At 36.4% G+C, this 23,155-nt stretch overlaps 1 protein-coding gene across 2 annotated transcripts in view; it reads right to left on the bottom strand.

Moving 5' to 3' along the window:
• Positions 1-6,209: 6,209 nt before the first annotated feature.
• Positions 6,210-23,155, bottom strand: part of DOCK4 (dedicator of cytokinesis 4) — a 3,006,016-nt gene continuing 2,989,070 nt past the window's right edge. For both annotated transcript variants that reach the window (XM_044088673.1, XM_044088674.1), the window contains one exon: positions 6,210-7,158. In XM_044088673.1, coding sequence (XP_043944608.1) covers positions 6,730-7,158 — 429 coding nt within the window. In that variant the 3' untranslated portion in view covers positions 6,210-6,729. The remainder of the gene's footprint in view (positions 7,159-23,155) is intronic.

The raw sequence follows: 23,155 nt of genomic DNA on the forward strand, positions 1-23,155 counted from the left end.
CATTCCCCACAGAGGGCAACCCAAGAGCGAAAGAGGAAGAACAGAGAAGACTGGTAATTTCCCTGTATATCCAGCCACAAAGGAGGCCTTCAAGTTTGCAAAGCCTGTACAGTCGGAAAACTCAGTGCCAACTAAAAAAGTGTTTTTTGCAGTAATATACATCCTGACAGTCTCCAAAAGAACCAATTTCTACCCCAGTGCATAAATTATATACAGTAATATTAGAAAAAGTTATAAAAATACAATTTAACACAATATGTTTCCACAAGCATTCACAGTAATAAAATCCCCGGTAACAGTCCAAACAAAGTAAGTTTCCTAGTATAAATAATATTAGTTTCACAGAAAAAAAACAGTAGATTTCCTTAGAAAACTAAAACAGTTTAAGTTTTTCCCCAGAATGGGACTATCTGCCCATCCTCGAAGGATCACTAGGCAGCTATCAGTTCCACGAAGACTGTACAAGGAGCACACATCAGTGACTAGAAAGCTCTGAAACTTTTGACACTAGAACTGCTTTTATATGGAGCTGTACATGCACAACTATGAAATAGAGCATGTGGAAGGCACCCTTTAGGTTTGACAAGCTGGCTGGTTGGCATACATCTCAACTGTCCAGATTTTCCCAGAATGTCGATATTTTTGCCTCATATTTTTGGTCTGTTTCTCCTACAATGTGTGGTTTTCTGGCAAACTACTGGATAATCACTGAAGACTGATGCCAGAAAATAACGGCAGACATTTGAGTTTCAGACTTCATATCCTTCAGAAAATTCATCCCAATGCAAAACCTGTTATTCTATCAACTTTCTAAGTCTGTAAGAACAATATTTAAAAAGTGTTCCTATTTTTGGGTATTTGTCCCCCCACTTTTTGTGGCTTTGTCCAGATTTCTTGGTCAAAGAGGTTGAGAGGTATGCTGGTTGGTCATATCTTCTGCAGGATATAACCCAAATAGCTTTGGCTACTACAATGGTGATCTGCTTATGACCATCTTAATTGCAACCCAGTTTTCTAACATAATACTAGATTACCTTCCTCTGTCGTTAACAGCATACCCAAATCAGTTATGAGCATTTTCTAAAAGTAATACATTTCCTTACATTTTGTAGCTTAGTTTTTAAGGTAAGACTTTTAACACAGTGGTCATATCAGATGTCTCATTAATCCCCTTCAGGTTTCTATTTCAGGTATCAAAGTATTCAATAAGTTTTTTTTTTCTATTTCCTACAAAGTCACACACACTAAAAACGTTTTCTCTTCAACTTCATCAAGTGGAAAGCAGCACTTTGAAATTTGTGCGATGAACATAAATAAAAATGATATAAAATATTTTGAAAAAATTAAATTATTATACAATATTTAATGTCAGTTACAATTTGGTCATTGTCACGATATGCAGCTGGTAAACACAACTTCTTAAAATGTTTGCTTCAAAGCTGCCGCAACAGACTCCAGTAAATCACATACAAGATAAATTCATATACTTTTCATTCATCAAATATAAAACATGGATTTAGTGGCAAATAACACTGATTCCAAATATGCTGAAACACTAATTTATACAACAATTCTAGTTCTGAAACACTTGAAAATATAAGCAAATCTGTTACAATGCAAGTGTTGTAAAATCTTTTTTTTTTTTTTTAAAGTGTGAGGCATTATCTTTCTTTTATATTAAAATACATTGTCCTTTAAATCTTTCATGTCATTAATCATAATGACCAAACATTTAATCAATGCAAAATTACAGCTCTTTCCAGGAAATTCAGAATCTCAACAGAGGAGAAAGGGGAATACAAAAGTTTACTAAAATTAATAATTTCCATTTTGCTCCTAAAAGCTTCTCACTATAGCATATAAATAAACATATATTAATTTGTTCTCATGAAATTCAAATCTGTAATGTTCATATGGCTGCATCTTTTGTTAAATGCCTTTATATACAAGGAATTGTTCAAGACGACATATTTGGCATAATTATTACAGCAATTGTACTACATACAGAACTGTATATTTTATACAAGTACTAGTATTGTTATGAAAATTATCTACTATGTACAAAAATACTTTAACATTTATTATAGGAAACCGAACATTTCTTAATACTCAGAAGCAAAACTGCATACCAATGTACTGTGAAAATGAACAAAAATGTACAGAGAGAAAAAGTGGTAATTTCCAGTTAAACATTCAGCAGGTGTGCATTCCAATGTTACAAGATGTAATAGCAGCACCATTTTTTGTTTTATTTTGTTTACAGTTCATCCTTACTTCAACTGTAGTTAATATGAAAAATATAAAACATTTCCACCAATGCACAGAAAAAAAAGCATTCTGTTCATCAAGGCCATTTCTTTGCAGTGCCAGTGTGAATGCGCTGATAGCAAGAACCATGGTTGGCTCAACTAGCCACCTAGGGCCCATTCCTAATACAGAGCCCTGCCCCCTCAAGGACTCTGGCTTACACTACAGCAAGCCAAGACGATTAGAACATCTGTACAGACTGGCTTCCTACAGCCAATCCACACCCATCTCAGCACACCAAGAGAAGGGCAAAAAAAAAAGGACATCTTCATTTAAATGAAGCAAACTGATGATAGCTTGCTACATGAAGTACCTTTCTGTACTGGCATTTCAGTAAAGAAAAAATGCAGGTCAGGAACTCTCAGTCATAGCCCCTAACTTACTGCATCACTGCTCAGTTCACCCCATTCTTGATATGTGACTGACAATAGCTCTCAGGGCCATATTCCATGTAAGTGGAGAACTGTAGCATTCCTGCTCATCGGAGAAGAAATACCTGCCCTACCTAATGGATAACACCAAACACTGGAGGAGAGATAAGGTAAAGGACAGACCTACCATCACATAACAGCTGTATGAAGTTGATAACAGGGAGCTATCTACCAAAAGCATACTCCATCCACCTAACCTCATGAAACAGTGCACTGTCCTACATCAGAAAATTATGATGCTGTGAAGTAATGCATTTCTGAAATACATTATGCAAATGAGTGGCATTCTGTATGCACCTTACTCTATCTCAAACATCAGCATAAGCAAACACCTCACGGATTATAACCGCTGATCACTGAGGTGGTACAGTTACACTAGAAGTCTATACTCAAGTAACGAATTATGACTGCCTATGTTTATCAAGTGTGAAAGGACTTTGAAACTTGTGACAGATTCTGTGCTCTAGGCAGGTATCAAACGCCTACAGTGAACTGAGGACAGTGATGTTGGATTCCAGCTACAGAAATAGATCAGGGTGCATAGCAAAACATAAAGACAAGGTTTGATTTTCTAAACAAACAACTTAATTCAGTGAAGGATCTGCAGCATATTATCCATTGTGATAAATGAACAGTTGCTTGGTGAGGTTAATTTCAAGTTCAGCTTTCTCTTGTTCATTTAAGATGTTGGGTCAGGAATCAATATATGTACTGCAATGATCCATGGGTCAGTTAAGGACATACTGACCATTTGCACAGATTGCACGCATACACAGAGACATATATACAGACACACATACATAATGCATTTTGTATATATAAAATGTGTATGTGTGTATGTATGTACATACACACATGGGTATGATGCATGGCATGGCTAGATACTCTTTGGTGTGAACATTGGCTCTAGGTGAAGATCACTGTTGATGTGACACGCAACTCCATATAAGTATATATATAAAATATGTAAATGAACGTCCACACACAACTAAATATGTGTAAGTATTATTGAGCAGTGCACATGTAGGTATATGCTAACACAATGTTTCAACTTAACCCTTCGTAGGTACTAGCAAAGACTGAAAGAAATGGACAGTACTCATGCTAATTTGGTCTACAAAGCTGTGAAAATATCTATTTGCTTATTATACTGAGTACCACTGTTGTACTTTGATATAAGGGCTCCATTATACAGCATGCAAACTCATGTTCTTGCCAAATGGAAGTTGGCTACCGAATGAGACAGACTGTGCATGACCTTGTTTTGCATGATGGCATATTGTTTCTCTGCAGGTTTATCTGCTTGTATTAAGGTGGGAATAAATATAGTTAATGGATGGCACAAGGTGTGTGCTTGCCACCTCTCTGTATACCTTGTCAGGAACTGCCTGGCAAGATCATAGTTTGATTAACGACTGAATTGAATGTCTCTATTTTGCACTGGTACAGAACAGCTGTCTTACAATCTGTCCTGCCTGCCGCTTCTCTTGACAGAATATACAGGTGTGTACTTTCAATCTGTAGTTATGCCATCAAAGTGCTAGGCAGGTACAGTGCTACAGGTATTTGTGGAATTTTAAAAATGTATGTTTGTGGTCTACAAACATTCTTCACTACTTCATATAAGTAATGCACAAACCTCCTTTCAAAATCATGTTGATCTACATAACTAATGCAAGCTTTTGGCAAAACCTTTCCCCTTAACATAAATTTGGAACCTGACCCTTAGAAAAATAAGGCCCCCTTTTCAAACAGATTCAGTAATTCACCCATACACTAATGAAGTCATGCATCCTAACAGTGATCAGAGACTGAGTACTAAAGCATTTAGCATTTCTCAACTTCAACTGAATAAATACTTTTTAAATGACATTTTGAAGGTACTATGTTACACATAGCCTTTTCTGGTTATTACTATGGGATCTATATGGTTGCAAACACTTTAATGCCCTAGCTCTATAAATAGGCACAAGAGAGGAGCTTCTTTCTGTTGAATGGTACCAGCAGACCACTACATGCAAAACACCTACCCCTCTAATGCACAACTCGCCTACTTCACACCTTGGTAATAATGTAGCTTCACCTTGCTGCAAACCATGGATGGTTAATCCATACCTTCCGGCTCTTATTAGCGTCTCTTACTGTTGGCTATTCTCATGTTACAGTCTATGCTCCAGGCAGATATCAAACCCTACAGTGAATTGAGGACTGTCATTACAATATGGAAATTGCATGAATGAGGCCACATTAGGGTTACCACCTGTCCCACTTTGCGAGGGACAGTCCCTCTTTGGGCAGTTGTGCCCTGACAAAAAATATTAAAAATGGCAAATGCCCTGAGATTGTAGGACATAATTATGTCCCATATTTTATGTAATAGTTGCATAAAATAGTTATTTCTGTATCTAAAATACCTAAATTCTACAAGAAAAAGAATAAGCAACTAAATTGCTACATGAATAAGCTTTTATTTAGACAAAAAAGTTAAGTTCTATCCTTTGTACTGACCGTGGGTATGTGTCGGCCTGTAAAATCTGATGTGTGTCCCGAAAATGTCCCACTTTGGCCATTTAAAAAGGTGGCAACCCTAGGCCACATGGATAGATGTTATGGATGAGGAAATTATGGTCAGCTCATAATATGCACACTAATTACACAAAACTTACATTATGATGTAGCAAAATATCATGAGGTCTCAATGAAGAGTCAACAAGACAGGGATTAGGGCAGCAATATAGTGAAGGGAACTAAGAGGATAGAACAGAGCAAGAAAATGCAACAGTTCTTAAATGGACTGGCACAGCTAGTTTCCATGATGAAAAAAAGGACTACCCCTTCTTCTTTCTATAAGAGACAGTAAGAAAAGAAACTACAGTGACAATACCAGAATAACTTCCCCTTATATTATAAGCCAGAATGTAGTAATGGGGGGGGGGGTTAAAATCAGCCAAGTCCTACATAGCATTTCTAGCCACTAGGAAAAAAGAAAAAAATCAACGTACAGGCAGAACAGCACAAACTTAACAACTGCACAACTAAATAAAATAAAATCTGAGAAGAAATGAATTTGATTCTTCAAAAGAACAATGGTCTGATGGTATGATGTGTTAACTGGGCAGTGCTACCAAACAGGATGTACTATATAAAGTAAACATAAAATATTTTTCAAAAGTATTCACTTAGTGGCACCAGACAGGATGTACTGCTTATAGTAAACACACATATGCACTGTATTATCAGAAGTATTTATGCACAGACTGATGACTATTTCACTGGCGTTAAACAAGCTGCTATGTCACATTCCAGTTCACAAAAGGAAATTCACACCTTACTCAAAGAAACTGCAAATGTCATGTTCCCTAAATTTTAGGGACCCCATGATAACAAGTATCTGTTGCTTTCTTTCATATATAAAATGTGTTTTCAAGAAATAACCGCTACACTTTTAAATTCATTAATGTGGATTGTGAATTAGCTTGCCTTTGAATTGGTTCCAGTTTAATCATTTTACAACCATAGAATTTTTTGTGAATTTAGATTATCTTAAGAAAATCAAGCCCCCATCTTTCTATTAGTCAACATTAGTGGTGTCCTGAAATGTTTCCATGATAAGACTATCAAAAACTGCATGTATGAAAATGTTATAATTAAACACTATGAAAACAATGATGTAATTAGATTTCAGTTAACCCTGTTCTTTTCAAATCTGATAGTGAAAGTGGGACTTTTTTCCTCCAATGATGATTGGTTTAAAAGCATTTTATATACAACAAACTATTTTCAAGAATTTCAGCCACAAAAAGGCTGAATTAGCTGCATCCCAATGTGTTAAAAAAGAAAAAAAAATGTTACAGGATTCTCTGTGCTTTTTCTTTTGTAATAAGCATTGGTGAAATGATTAAAGTGCCAATGAGTTTCTTTCCAAAGACTTATAGTTACTGTTTAATATTAAACAACTTTTTTTTACATTACAGTAGTTACAGGAGGTTTACTATAACTGTGATACTTTCCTAGGGAGAGGGCGAGGCCTGGACATTGGTGGCTCACTCTTCATGTTTATATTTTCCAGTTTGGTAGGCCTTGCCTGTTGTGGTTTAGGAGGGAGTGCAGGTGGATCAGACGAGATTGGTATAGACAGGCTGTGCGGTACTGGAACTGGTCGTCTCAGGGCCCTTTCGTAAACACTGTAGGGTGGAGGAGTTTTGTTTTCTTTTCTGAACAACTCTTCAGAACCACTGGAATATGATGTTGTTAGAGTCTGTTCACCAGACTGGGCCTCAGAGCCTGACGTTTCAGATACGCTGCATCGGCTTAATGAAGAGATGCCACTGCTGTAGCTCCCTGACAGAACTGGAGAGTTGGAAACCAGCCCAGCAGAGTGACATTCAGTTGGTGATGGTGTAAATGATTGCACAGAACCCTGTTTGGGAGGACAAACAATGTTATATAACTGATCTGCTTTACCACTGTATTATCATCAACATACATGTTACATTACTGGAGTTTCTGGTTTTATTATTTTTGCCCAAAAGTTAACCATCAACAAAACAGATAAAACTCTCTGAAAATATTGATACATAATACTTGTGACAGAATCTCTTGTAGCAGGTCACATCTCTTCTACATACAAATATGCAGTAAATCACTCAAATTTGGCATTTTTTCAGTACTGGCTACTAGATATATAAACCTGTGTTATATCTATTCTCTACCTAATAAAAATAAAGTTAACAAAACATAAGAAAACGGACACATCAAAGGCAAAAGTAGCAATACGTATATATATATATATATATATATATATATATATATATATATACAGAAGAGAAAAAAAAGAATACAAAGGGCATAGAATCTTAGTAAAGTATGCACTCACCATCTATTTACTTCATATTTTAAGGAAGTACAAGATTCAGCTGAACTGTAATAATAATCAACATGAAAGTTCAGTTTGTGACTTCCTATGGGGTTATAAGGACCCAAATGGGTACAGACTTATGTGCATGACATTTTTATTTGATTTGTCTAATGTCACTGCTGAGGACTGTTGGGTGATGAGTGATACATTATGTGCATGACATTTTTATTTGATTTGTCTAATGTCACTGCTGAGGACTACTGGGTGATGGTGACACATCACCAAATCAAAAACTGTATAAGCCAGACTTTTGAGAATGTTGTAGCACGACAACTTGGTCAAAACTGTTGATACATCTGGAAGGAAGATGAGTTTACTGGACATAGTTTTGACTAAGAGTTCATCTGCAGTAAATAATCTTTTAGATCCCTAGTTATCCTCGTGTCCTGTTCTAAGTATAATACTATTACATTTTTCACGCAAATGTTTGTGTCACTGTTAAAGATACTATCTATACACTTTTAAGTATGAAGACCTTACTTCAGTATGCGTGAACATTTGAAACTGGAAGATGTTTAATAACATCTGTGAGACACATAGATGACATGTCTTTACTATGACTCTAAACAAGTCTGAATCCACTGCACAGAAATACAGGTTTTATCATTAGTTAGGGAGGCTGTCCTGGTGGGACATGGATACCAAGAAACTATACAATATTAACCAAAGAAGGTTCATACTTTGCAAGTTATATCTGGCTTGCAACAATTATATGTAATTAGCAAATGTGAGAAGAAACCTGGAAGGAACCATCAAAGAAATGGCATTTAGGTCCATACGTACTTACAATGCTATTGATCTGTGAGGATCTTAAGTAGTCTGGCCTTACATTCCCATGGTAGGCATTATCCCGTATATTTTACATACAAATAACCCACAGATGAGCTAAACAAGGATATATTGGGATATTTACATATTACCACTATGCATGAGGGACAGTGGTGCTAAATGGGTGGATCTGCAGTTACCCATCCAAGCACACAAATTATATTTCAATAGAGTAACAGAAATACTTTGCATTATGTGACTTGGGGAAGAAGGTTCCCTGGAATTGGCAATCTGTGGCACCTCCCTCCAGCAAGGTCTATTAATTTTACAAAACAGATTGAGATTCCTAGAGCAGGTGTTTATGATACTATCAGACTTGTTAATGTGTAAACAGATTCAACAGAAGAGGGTCTGTTGAGGATATATATATATATATATATATATATATATATATATATATATATATATATATATATATATATATATATATATATATACAAAGCAGAGGTCACCTATCAGAAGCCTACAGTATATGACACTGAGAAGAGGGCAAGGCTTAGAAATGGTCTGCATAGTTTTTTATGATGTGTGCCCTTGATTACTTTAGTGAGAAAGCATTGTGGTTATTTCCAGTTGGGTTAAGCTTGTAGACAGGTATGTTTTGAAATGGACATTATACTCAATAATCAACCTAATTTGTGTCAATTACAGCAGAATAATCATATCCGTGGACCTCAATGCCATATGTTTAGTAGAAACTTGTAAGCTGTGTGATTAAAAAGGGACTTCCTTACAACAATGCATATGTGGTGATGAAATTACAGCTCATTGACAACAATGGTTCCCTAATCCCTAACTACGGGATCTATTTATGGGGGGTGGGGTACTATGTGATAGTGACAAATGGAGTTGTGCTTGTTGAACGACACAATTATTTTTTGGCATTTAGTTTTAGACCATGATTTTGACACCAGGTATTTGATTGAGTCAGGGACTTTTGCAGGATCTCCATGTTCTCTAGAGAATTTATGATGGCACCATGTTAGCAGTCATCTGTAAACATTCTCAGCCACAAAAGATGTGACCTCTGAGAACTAAATATCAAAAGAGGAGTGACTCAAGGACTGACCCCTGGGATAATCCACTAGTGACAGGTCTTTTGGAAAAGGTAGAGCTACCACACTTATTTCCTGTGTTCTATTTATCCAATTTGCTAGTCAACAAGGTACATAGGGCTTAACATTTACCTATGAGAAAAGTCCAACTGCAAGTGGTCAAACTTTTTTCAGATGATATAAGAATGTCATTTGGTCTTGATAAATGTGCAAAAGCAACCTTTAAAGCAGAAAAGCTGTAGCACCAAGAAAACATCAGTTTGGGACAGGAATGTGATCAGAACTTAAGCAAGAAGGAGTGTAGAAATATTTGGGAATTGATGAAGGATTGACAATAAAACATGAACAAATGAAAATAAAATTTAGTAAGGAATATTTTAGAAGACTTAAATTAATCCTGAAAACAGCAATGACATCTAGGAACAAAGACCAGGCTATAGATCAGTTTGCTCTTCCTTGTTCTAACATACAGTTTTGGAGTGATTGACTGGCCCCAAAAGGTGTTGGGTAGGCTGGAGAGCAAAGCAAGAAGGATGCTTTATGCTCATCAAATGATACCAAGATTACATATTCCCCATTCTGAAGGAGGTATGGGCCTCCTCGAAACTGATTACATGTATAGATCTGCAATCATAGGAATGCATGACCTTACAAGACCCAAACATAGTGAAAGTTTTGAAACATGAGGAGAATAAGTCTAAGATGACTTCCCTGCTTACTTTAGCAGAAGCACATCAGCATCAAGTGGGAATGGAAACCAAACCAGAAGTAGATAAAAATCATGCATCAAAAGAATCTGCCAAAAAAGCAAAAGAAAGAATATAAGGTGCAGGATCAGATGAGAAGGCAGGAAATGTGGAAAATGCGTAGATGTAGTTGCATTTATAGAAAACTCTTAGAACAACCTTGTGTTGATCAGGATCAAATGCAGGAATGGTTAAGGAGTCGTGAATTTAAACCATAAGATGAAAGGTTAATACTCATGGCCCAAGATAGTGGACTATGTACACGTTTGTTTACAAAGTCCATTGAACATGTGGGAGAAACAGACAAATGTAAGTTTTGTAAAACAGAATTGGAAACAGTCACACACCTTGTTGCTGGTCATGATATACTAATGGCAGAAGGACTGTATACTGAAAGGCATTATAATGTGACAACACTACTGCACTGGGGATTGTGCAAACATTATAATATTGAAGTAGCTGAAAAACACTGGAAATATCAGCCACAAAGCATCATAGAAAACAATGAAGTTTATATCACATGAGATCATCCATTATCAAGAGTTCAAAAAAAATAGATGCGAGAAAACCAGATATTGTAGTCCATGAAAAGAAGACAAAATTAGAACTGATCATTGAAATTGCGACACCCATTGACTACAGTGTCTTATGTACAGAGCAATACAAAGTCATAAAATACCAGGATTTGCAGGCAGAAATGAGGCAATGTGGAAGAAAGATACTACTAGTGTAGGAGCAACAGGTCTTATAAAAAAAGAATCTGCAATCATACTTAGATATGTTACTGATACATGTAACTCCATACAAATTGCAGGGGTCATTACTGGGCACATTATGGATGCTGCAAGGAGCACTTTTGGCTAACATCAAAGACTGAAACAATACTAATTTCATGAACTTTAATCATACTTTGACTTAAGAATAAGGTCCATTCCCGTCATGGTATTAGAAACCCAAATTTACAATACCTGAACGTAGGATGGTGTTGAATGCTTTTGCAAGGACCAGGTATATAGTGTGTACTGTGTGTACACTGCTTCAGTAACTCGTTTTGAAGCTGACCAGGTTATGTAGGCAGGAACTGCCCATGATGAATCCAAACTAGTTTGGGTCAAGCGTTCATAGGTTACATATATCCTTGTTTATTAATTCCCCAGTGATACCTTCCATAGCCTTACAGATTATAGAAACATAAGCCTGACCAGTCTAATTACCTGGGTCCAGTGAAGCACCACCTTTGTGCAAGACAATGACCATTGCTGCCCTCCCTAGTTACTTCCTCCATTCATCCAGCATGTAGCCTGTTTTCAGGCTGGTACTGCATAAGAAGTCATGTTTCAGGCTGACCAGTAGACAGCCTGGTATGTTATCTGGCCCTGTAGACATAGTATTTTTGGCCTTAGTGACACTTGAGAACTTGTTCTTGGGAGATTTGATAGGGTTGTCAATGTGGGTATGCAATATGACAACATTGGAGGGGAGGGGAGGGGTGTGACATTTGAGCTAAATTTGGACTCTAGTAGATTGTCTTTGTCCTTTGGAACAGGGTATGACATATAATTTACTATTAGCTCTGTCTAACATAGTCAAAGAAGACTTTGCGTTTATTCTGCACCTAAGTTCCTATTTTACCTCATATCTGGCTTTGGTTGAATTGGTCAGGGTCCATGTTCCTTGTTTAGTTTAACAAGTTAGATTTTTTGTATTTTGAGAGTTATATTTATTTTTGCATGCAATGAGTATTTTTCTTTTATTTTAGAGTATTGTAGTGTACTAATTTTTGAAGGAGATTACATGTAGAAAGAAATTAGTAGTAATGGATTCTGCATATGCATTAGGGTCATAAAAGTACAAGAAGTTTTTGAATTTAGCCAGATCATCACACAGCTTTAATAGATTAGCCTTTGCATAATCTCAGAATACCAATATATTGGAACATGCTTAGCACTTCATATTTATGGTGAATGTAACTGACTTGTGGTCTGATTTGAACAGGGAAAAATTTACTATTGAATAGGGTCAGAGCTGCCCCATATTGGTAAGGACCAAGTCCAGGATTTTATCATCCATAGTTGCACTGTGGACTACCCATGGGGTTTATACTGATGAAGTTCAGAAATCTCTAGGCATGCATGTTTCAGGATACAAAAGTCTTCCATTTTACGAAGGAGTATTTGAAGTCTGTTAAGAGGATGGTGTTTGGCTTAGTATATATGTACTTCACTCTAGTTATGTACAAGGTATGAGCCAGGGGGGCATAGTGGGGATCCTATATTTAGCTAAGATATAACAAGTTTGTTTATAGTAAGTTGGACATGGAGGAGTTCTTGGTCACTATCTTGTTTAATGAGTTCAGAGGTGGGCCTGAATGTATAACGGGCATTCAAACCATGCACTGTTTGTGTGGTGTCTCTGGTCTTGAACCACATCTCTGTGACAATGCTTATATCAGTGTTTTTCAGGGTAAGGATAGTTTGTAGGCAGTGGAGTTCCCTATTAAAGCTCCTAGCATTGAGCAGCAATACTTTACTGTTATCCAGATTCTGTTTAGTTATGTTGGAAGCTTTATAAGACTGCCACTGCCTAAAAAGATACTAAGGGGTGAACCAGGGTATAACCAATATATGAAAGCCTTGAAGAAGGAGTTTTAGGTCATATCTGGCACATCACTTTCTCTTCCCAGGCTGATATATAGTACATTCCCTCAGAATGAAATCAGAAGCTAAGCCAGTTCTTGAAATTAATAATCTTCTGTTCATATTCTGGCATTATTCTTAGTGACAGCAGAATGCAGTTCAAGGCTAGGTTGATACCTGCCTCAGACACATATTCTGTTTCATCATGTCTCTTTTCATACAGTTCAGGGGAGGTACTCTTCTAAGTCACTTACACCCACATATGGTATGACAGTGTCATATATGTACTTGTAGATAAAGGACTTGAGTGCTTCTGTGGCATGGGAAATTCTAGCAACAAATAGGCAAATGACCATTACCCTCACTCAGGACAACCTAGTGAGCAATGTATTGGTGTATCTCACTCTGAAGTCACACATGACCGGGATATTGGATTGTGTGGAGTTTTGTCTTTTGGGCTTCTGATCTGAGTCAGTGTGACTACTACTAGATAAATGTTTCATGGTGGGTGGTGCCTGTGTTGTGTGCTTATAAACTGCTAAGGGTTCTAGTTTCTTAGGTTACATTTAGGATGTCTTTTTTAGTTTAGGTGGGTTACTTTTAAGAACCTTAGCATATGTGTTTGGTCTGAGCTGTCTGTGCTTTATTTGCTGTGGGGTTGTGTGGTACTCATATACTGAGTCTGCTGGTTTAAGTAGTAGGTGGCGGCCAGTAAACATGAGACAATTGCTATATTGTTTCAGGATGTCCATTTTAACCAGGTTGCCTACAGAGATGGTTGGGAAGTGCAAAGCCTTGGTTCCAGGTGCTTACCAATGTGGGCTGAAGGGGGAGCTGTGCAACAAGGTTAGGAATTAATTTCTTATCTAAAAGAAACACTCTAAATCAACACACAAAGAGCACAGCCTCTTCACCCAACTACTGACTATTTAATATACAATAGGCACTGAGGGAGAAGGTTACACAGAGAAAGTTAAGGATGTAAATGCCTGCAAACTATTTGATCAGTTGGACCAGCTGTGCGCAGTGCAGCTTGTTGCACAACTGTAGGTAGCTGTCCGTACAACAGATATTGGTAATCTGTCCCTAACCAGTAGTAATTTCAGAAGGTTAGGTGGTATAAGGAAAATTTGGATCAAGATATGTACATCTATGTAACTGCACCAATAATCACCCCTGCCTGAGCAGTGCAGTGCAAATGCAGACAAATTAAAACAACACAGAAAAGGTGAAAATACTCAATGAAATATGAAACCACCTTAACATATATAAGACTAGATACTGAAAATAAGAAATAATTTAGCATTTTTCCCTCCTTGATTCTGCTAGATTCAAGGACCGTTTTATTTGGTGTGGGGGGGGGGGGTAACTCAACAGCTCTAGCAGTTATTTGACTGCTTGACACAGCATGAAAGATTACAGTGTTTCTGTACCAGATAAAGTCTGATGCTACAAACACCTGGGATAGCCAACAAGAACCGAACTTCTCTAACAGAGTTCAATTACATAGAAATGTTTTTTTTTTTCAGCTGAAATCTGTGCATCTTGTTTCTAATTATTACTTGTACCATACCCTGCAGTTTTCTCCTTATGTTGCATCTTTATAGCCTCAATTCTAAGACAGTTTCTGAGAATTCACACTGCCAACTCAAATAAAAGAGACAGCTTTGTAACTTGGTATTTACCCATGTTATAAAACAGATTTCAAGTTTCCTTTTAGAAAGCATAACCACAACTATGACCTGAAAAAAAACATTTTATCAAATTATGGGTGGCAGAAAATAAAGGTTTAGCATTTGGAGCACAGCCTATCCCACTGCATAGGTAGATTATATGTATGTTGCTGTAATCAGTGAACCACAGTGCATGCATTTTAAGCTCAGCTTCTTTGCTACCTGTCATAAAACTAGAAAATCAATGGCATCTCAACCATTATGCAGATATTGGCAAATAAGCAGCAAAAACCTTACTTTGGAAGCTTGTGTGTTGTCATACCCTCTCCGAAGAAATAAGTGCCAATGAAGACAGCATTGCTATTATGCCATTGTAAGAGATCACTCTGAATCAACTCTTTTAATCTTAAACCAAAAAAGTTATTTTAATTGACTATCTTATGCTGTTGGCAAGTCCCAAAATCTGGCTCATGAGGTGATCAGACCATAAATGAATTTACCACATCTATTTAAATTTTTGAATCACTTACGACCAGATTCATGATTTATAAAATACAAGATTTTATACCACCGCCCTGTGCCATGCTAACTTCTGTCTCTAGCCAAAAGTCCAACACTTGTATAGCAGTATAAACCTGACCATTTAGTTCACTTGCCAGCTTCTGTCACCAAGAAAATAGCATCATACTGCTGATACAGTTTCCAGAGATGTACGGTAAAGTGCTTGTTAGCACTGCTTAATTGTACTACATCATCTCTAGACTACAATGGTTGTCTAACTTGGGTGAGATTGATCTAAGACATTTTGTCTTTCACGCTGTTATAGCATCTGCTGATTGACAGTCTTTCATCCAAACGTTCTTCCCCATTGGTATATAACTGTCCTCTTACTGCAGCAACTGAAGTGCACAAAGCACAACATAATTATATCTTTGCCGGGTATCCTTCACATATCCTGCAGACATCAGTATTACAACTCACATGCTGTTCACAGTCTTAATATCTACAGTTTTAGCATGGCATTACATGTGACAGTGCTAGATAAAATGAGCCTGTTCATACTAAGAAAAAGATGAATAATTCTTTGCACCCCAATTCAATCTCACTAAAAGACCTGATGAGATGGCCCACAGTAAAATTCAGATGAAAGAACGGAGAGAAGCATGCATTGTTATGAGTGTTTTAAGTAAAAAAAAAATCCTTTCCCACATGGAACTCCAATAGAAACTTACGCTACTAAGCTATAACCTTTGGCTCTTTTGCCAAAGTAGAAGGAAAAAAATGCAGATTTTTTTCCTTGTAAAATCCTTAGACATTTTTTTCTTGTAACTGACTTCAAGGCACTGCTGCAGGATGTTAGTCTTATCTATGACACACCTGGACATTTGCTGAGATATGCTCCCAAATTGTTTTTTTTTAATCATCATCATCATCATCAAACAACATGGTGATTTCTGAATCAAACTGAAACTTGCTGACACACACTGGTAGGCTAGGAATTCTATGTATGTTTCTGATTTGCTCTGGTAATACCAAAAGGCTGTTTAAATTATAATATTGCTCAAAACATTTCATCTCGCATGTGGTTATTTTAGGTACTCACGTATTATCGCAACCAGATTTTCTGGGTCACGAAATTTGCATACCTCAACTGTAATGACTGCATGCAAGACTCAGAAGTGATCTTCAAAGTCTTTTCTACTGCCGGTTTACATTGCTTAAGTTTCAGGAACACAGTAAGCTGTATACAAACACAGCTACTTTCTATTGACACTTACTGAATGTAATCGTATACGAAGTACACTGCTGCCATTACCTGTTTTCGCAAGCAGCTTCCAAAGCTGGCATAAATCTTCCCTTTTTTGTTTCCTTTCACGTTCACTGCCTAAATCAAACAAGGCTGAACACAACTGAGATGGCAGTAACCTAATTCAACATACAAAAATTCATGGAGAACTGGAAAAGAAGCAGGCACTGACAAAGTAAAAACAACACACACTTTCCCTTGGGAAATTTATGTTCTGTTTGAAAGAGATGAACTCTGAAAAAGAAACGCACGCCATTATTTACTGACATTAACATTCGATCATAATTCAGAAACCACAGTTTTTGCAAAGAAGACTTTAAAAACATGACTCGTACATCTGGACACTTGACAGTTATCACTGTGGCCAAGTACTTTCCAGGTACTGGAAAGACAAATATGGTAAAAAATAAAAAGAAAGTCTGGTAAGTACAGAATCCATGAAACTACAGCAGTTCATTGTTTAGGATTTCATCCCCTGTACTATTAATAAAAGCCCATTTGTGAAATTTGAAACACACAATATAGGCACAGAATTTAAAACTGGCTGTTAGACCCTTTTTAGAACATGGAGAAATCTGTACTTACACATTACATTTGTGAAAACAATAGCAGCCCTGACAAATCAACAGTGCGTCTGTAATGCACGCAAATTAAGCAGATGATTTTTTCAATTATTTGTCTTCCTGATGGCAATGCAAACTTTCTCGTCACCAATAAGGACTTTGTATAACACCTTACAGTGTTTCATGCCCTCGTTATAGCTGAAGTATGCAAATTTTCACAAACACGAAACTCTGCTTGCGATAATACGTAAGTACCTTACTTTATAATTTTCACCTCTTTGTGGGGACTTCCTTGATCCCCTGGATGAATAGCAGACGAATGCAGATATTTGAAAACTGTATAATATTTAGTCATAGTTTTGTTACCTCTACTTAAAACAGTTAGTTAATGGATGTCTGCATTTCCTGTTTTCTGCTTGTAGACTTGTTTTATGACTTACCTCATAATGCTTCCTAATACTGGCAGTGTACAGCAAGGTCGTTTCTGAATATCGACAGCAATGGCTAAGTTCCACTGACACTGAGGCACGAGTCTCTTATTATTTACTTTTTAATTCTAAGTGGCTAGATTTTTTTCTATGTATCCATAACTCACACGCTTCAGGTGTGTTTATCCTTTCTGCTTTTTCTTTAATAGAATCTCCATATACTTTAGACATTTCCAAGTATTATCTGGCACTCTATCCAGGTAGGGGTATGCAGATGAATGTGTACGTACTGGTTGTTATTTCTGATAAGGCTGGGTAACATTTAAAATACCCGATTAAGCATTTTATTACTTGAGAATTTGAATGTGCAGGTGGTTATGGTATCGCTATTAAAAAGAGAGGCTTGCAAAAGTCTCATGATGTCTTGACATGTTAGGTGAATACAGGTATTTGTTTTCCTCCATAATCTTTGAGATAGTCTCTGTCATCAGGAAAACACACGCCAAAGCACAAAATGTTCCTGTTGTGAGCTATTCCAGCTCCACTAGAATGTTCTACAAATTACGTAATCTTGTTCTGTACTTTAACTACTCAATCAAACCATGTGGAATGGTAAATACGTCATTTGATAAAACATAATTGGAGAAATCATAACCTTACTCAATCTACCTAATAGGAGTACTGCTTATAACATGTTGTCTTGCACTAATATCTATTAATTTCTCTTCAGTTTTAAGTTTTCAAATATTTTTATCAATTATTTTAGGTTTTTATTAATTATGAAATCTAAATAAACTGGATCATGTTTCTCTTTATTTTTCCTCATCTACCCAAACCTCTTCCTTTCCATATTTTAATAATAATTCTATTTTTTTTTTTGGAAATTTGCACTGTAACTTACAATGGGTGGAGCCTAAACCTTTTGATAGAATCAAATTATGTCCTTACATTTCAAACAAATGTTCATATCTCTGGAACCATAGGGGTTATGAAAGCAGTATAAATGGCAAACACTTCAACACAAACTATTTTTATAGTGGTAGTATTCTTTAGGTTCTACTTCTTAAACCAAATTTTGCAAGCCACAGTAAACACAGTAACTATTACATTTGTAGTATTTTGTAAACAACTTAGAATATCTCAGCAACCACTCAAGTTACACATGTACTTGTCAGCTGCATTTTATTCATCTAAATGTGAGCTTCCATAAGAGACTAAGGAGTTCTGTCTGTGTTACTTAATTGTTGAGACATTTAGAAAAATGTTAACATTATATCTATATAAATTAATATCATAAAAACAGCAGTTAGTATCTATTTACCTGCATTAGACAGAGGTCAGATATGAATGCAGTTGAGGTTGCCATTGTGTAAGCTTTAAGATGAAATCTTTTAAAACATTGTATATAGCATGGTTTTGGAATTATTGATGCAAATATGAACAAGCAATATTTGACTCCTACAGGAGTCTGTAGCAGTTAATTGCAGATGCACCTGGAGGTGTCACTTGGATGTATTATCAGTTTTAATCAAGACACTTCACAAAATGCCGGCATAACTTTAACACTCTTGTTTGACTATGTTCACCTTTTTTGCCACTAACATATAATCATCAATAAATAATCTAAACCTGGACCTAATTTTTCCTTCTTGAAATGCAGTTCTTTTTCCTGCCTAACTTTTAAATGAAATTCTTCAATATCTACCATAAATAACACAGGTGACAATGGACAACGTTGTCTTCTACCCCTACAAATATTTATATTGTCTACCACTTTATTATGTAATATATTTGTTTGCTGGACCTTGTACATTCGATTTTAACAAACTCAGAAATTGTCATAAAGGTTTCCATTTTTAAGAATGAGAAACAGAAATTTCCAGCTGAGTGTATCAATATTTTTCTCAGTTGTCAAAATAATACCTGCCTGAATGTAACCAGTTTCATTTAAAAATGGCTATATACCACTAGTTACTTATATTCTTATTATTAATACAAATCCTGATTGTTTTTTTTTTTTGACTCAGTGTAAGTAAGACTGTGTCCAGTCTTTTAGCCAGTGCTTTTGCAAGAACTTTGATGTGAGTATTCAATAATGAAACCAGCTTGTAAATTGACGGATCTTCTATGCTGTTTTTTTCAGTATATCTACAGGTAGCCGAGATGAAATTGATCAGGTAGCAACTGCATAAAGTAACATGGCCACACACATGTTCATATTAATGAACAAGGGTAAAAGCTCATGTTCGCCCATCAAGGTAGACATAAGTGCCCAGGGAGTTTAGCTGACAAATAGTGTGGGGGGTGAATTCAAATATGCATGAGGGTGGTTGCATGTGTGAGTGTATTTTTGAGTGTGTGCCTGCCTGGATGTTCCCAATAGGAGGATTAGTGACAGGGTAGGTTAGATAGGTGAATGTGTGTGCATGCATGAATGTGCATGTGCGGGGGTGGGGGTTGTCTTACCAACACATAGGTTCATAGGTGTGTACTAGGCTAATGGCCCTGGAGTCTTTACAAGCCTAGCCCATAGGATTACCCTGGCATCATGCCACCCAACTTTAGTTTCCAATGCCTCTGTCGAGTAGAGCACTGGAGTGATCCCCGGGGTGAATTTTCTATTTCACATCCACTCATCAAGATTTCTCTTGAAGAGGGCCAGTGAGGTGTTCTATTTGACATGTATGGGAAGTCTATTCCATTGCATGGGCAGTCTCTGGGTTATGAACCTGTCCCTCCAGCACATTCTGTTGATTGTGGTAATAAGGAGGAGGTCCCTGGAGTGTGTGGTGCGGAAAGATTGGGATTTCTTTAGCTGTAGCATTTCTAACAGAGCTGGGTCAGACATGGCTTTATAAGTCAAGCAGAGATCGCCTCTAAGTAGGCCATATGAGAAAGAGAATAGTTGGAGTTTTTTGAGTCTGTCCATACAGGACAAGTGTTTAAGGGCTAGAATCCTCTTTGTGAGGTACTTTTGTGGCCTCTCCCATTGTTACCCCTAAACTTATTAGCAAATCCTGCAACATTGTTGGGGGGGGGGTTGTAAAACTAGATACTAGGGATATCTTTGCATATAAGAAAGAAAGGTGATGTGAGACAGGGGAACACTAAGGAGACATCAAGGATACTCTAAATATGATGCTCTGATAGCACTAAAAAAGTTTCAAACCATGTACCTTCCTACATCAGACAGAAGTTATTAGCCCAACCACCACTAGACAGCAGGGATACTTTATTTTGAGTATGTTAACTGGGTTAGAGCACTGATCCGACTGGACTCATTTCAGTTTCAGCCCAGTGAAGACACAATAGTTAGACAACAGTTACACAGCATTATATACAGAGTGAATGACAAAATCCAATATGTACATATATTGTATACAAAGTGAATATTATAGTTTGCTTTAGAGAATAAAGGCAAAAGATAAATGCTATTATATACAGAGTGAGTGAAAAACACAATATATACATGCATTATATACAGAGTGGAAATCAGAGTTGGCATGCTGAAAGAATCACAATCAGAAATACAATCTGAGCAAGCTATGTAGATGGAAGAAGGGACATTCTGTCAACTTAGGGGCAAGTAACAAGAACGTGCTGTGTGTATGTGCATTGTGTGTGTGTTGGGGGGGGGCGTCCTTGCCAATGCTTGAGCTGCCAGTGTTAACAACTGCAAGAAAGTGCTGATTAGCACTAAAGTTAGTTAAGAGCAATTCTGAGACATACAAATTAGCCAATAATTGCAGGTGTTTGTTGACTGAGCCAATAGCTGTTTATCTAAAGCATTTATTAAAAATCACATATACATATTTTTACTAGAAAGATAATTTACAAAATATTGCTATACCTTATGCAACGTAAGGTGAAACTGTCAGGCAGATATTGCCTAATAATTATATCTTAGCAATAAATGTATTAACATTGCCTGTTGGAAATTCTGTTATTCAATAACATCAAATTAAAATGACTACCATAGGAGCTGCAGTGGCCTTTAGCCATGCTAATGCTTTCTCAGGCAAGTGGGAACATAAACATATATATATATATATATATATATATATATATATATATATATATATATATACACACACACACACACACACACAATATATGTTGTTGCGTCTTTCGGCTTTTCCCGGTTAGGGGTCGCCACAGCAGAACTTCGGTCCGCTAATGATTGGCAGTAGATTTTTATGTACTGAGTTTGCTGGCTCTGACGCACAGCCTTCAAAGAAAGTACACCCATTCAAGCATGTCTCCACACAGAAGACGCTCCAGCTGAGAATCGAACAGGACAACGTTTTACTGTGAAGCGACAACGCTACCATATATATACATATATATATATATATATATATATATATATATATATATATATATATATATATATATATATATATATATATATATTCTCGATTAATTGGAAAATTATTATTCTATGGAGCGATACATCACCAAAATTGGAGGAATTCTTTGATTATGTCCAACAAATGAGACACTGCCTGAAATTCACCGTTAGAAAAATGTATATTAGATAAATTTTTTAAGCATCACTATGTATAAAAGAATAGGTTCACTTCATACTAAATTATACAACAAAACAGTGAAACAGAATAAAAGAGTAGTTATTTACTTTCTTCTAGCATGATCCCCAATGTTAAGAAAAATAAAAAAAAAATATTCAGTTTCAACTTGTGAAAATCTCAAAGTTGAATATGGATGACATAACATTTTTGCAGAATGTCCAGGTTTTCACCTTATATTTTTGGTTCTGCTCCTCATAAAATTTGTGATTTTCTGGCAAGTTACTGAGGATTGAAGTCACAAAATAATGAAATCTATTTGAGTTTCAGACTTCACATCCTTCAGAAAATGCATGCTAGCACAAATCATGTTATTCTAGCAACTTTTTAAGTTTATAAAAGCAATATTTAATATCTGTATTTATTTTTGGGCATTTGTTCCCAATTATTTTAGATTTGCATATCAATGAAGCAATACAACTAAAACTATCATTGAATTAAACACAAATAATACATGAAATGAGATTGCTAAGGAAAGGGTGCCTTTAGATGTGGAACATGCAACTGTTATCCATATATTAAAACACGTATTTTTGTTATCTTATGAATCAGTGTTATTCTTCTTGGAAAGACACTGACTGTAATGCATACTATGTAGTCTACAGAGCTACATGCTAAAGCTGTGCAGCCTTTTATGCAGGAAACAACTGTCAGACATTCCAAGACAGGAAATATGAGCATATATGTTCTACTGGAAAGGAAAGCATTGATACTGTGTTGTTAAACATTCTGCCAAATGTCTTCAACTACTTTAACTGACTAATAAGATTATATTACCCGTTAAAGGAGGATTCATTAATATTAATATAGAGCTAGTGAAATAGCACTGACCATTCTTGCTAGAAGCAAGCATGTAACTTGGACTAAATGAAAGCATAATTGTTAGTGTTAAAGATGAGAATTTTAAGGAAGTCATGGACTTCTGTGACTCCATTGGGCTTTTCTATGTTACTGTGACTCTTTCTGAATATTGGTTTGATATGACGTAGTACAAGATAGTATGAAATTGCATGTCACCAGTTTTGCACACGAGATAATTATGTGAATTTTTGTGGTTCTTATCCTCACATATTGCTTAGGATCCTTACTCTGTCTAGGAGACTGTGCCAGAAATCATTCAAGGAACCTCATTTTTGAGGCTCGTACTGAAATGTCATCCTTTTAGTTATTATGTAAA

Source organism: Protopterus annectens, chromosome 11.part0 (genome assembly GCF_019279795.1).
Source record: "Protopterus annectens isolate FY-2018-M chromosome 11.part0, PAN1.0, whole genome shotgun sequence".
In the NCBI taxonomy this organism is placed as follows: Eukaryota; Metazoa; Chordata; order Ceratodontiformes; family Protopteridae; genus Protopterus; species Protopterus annectens.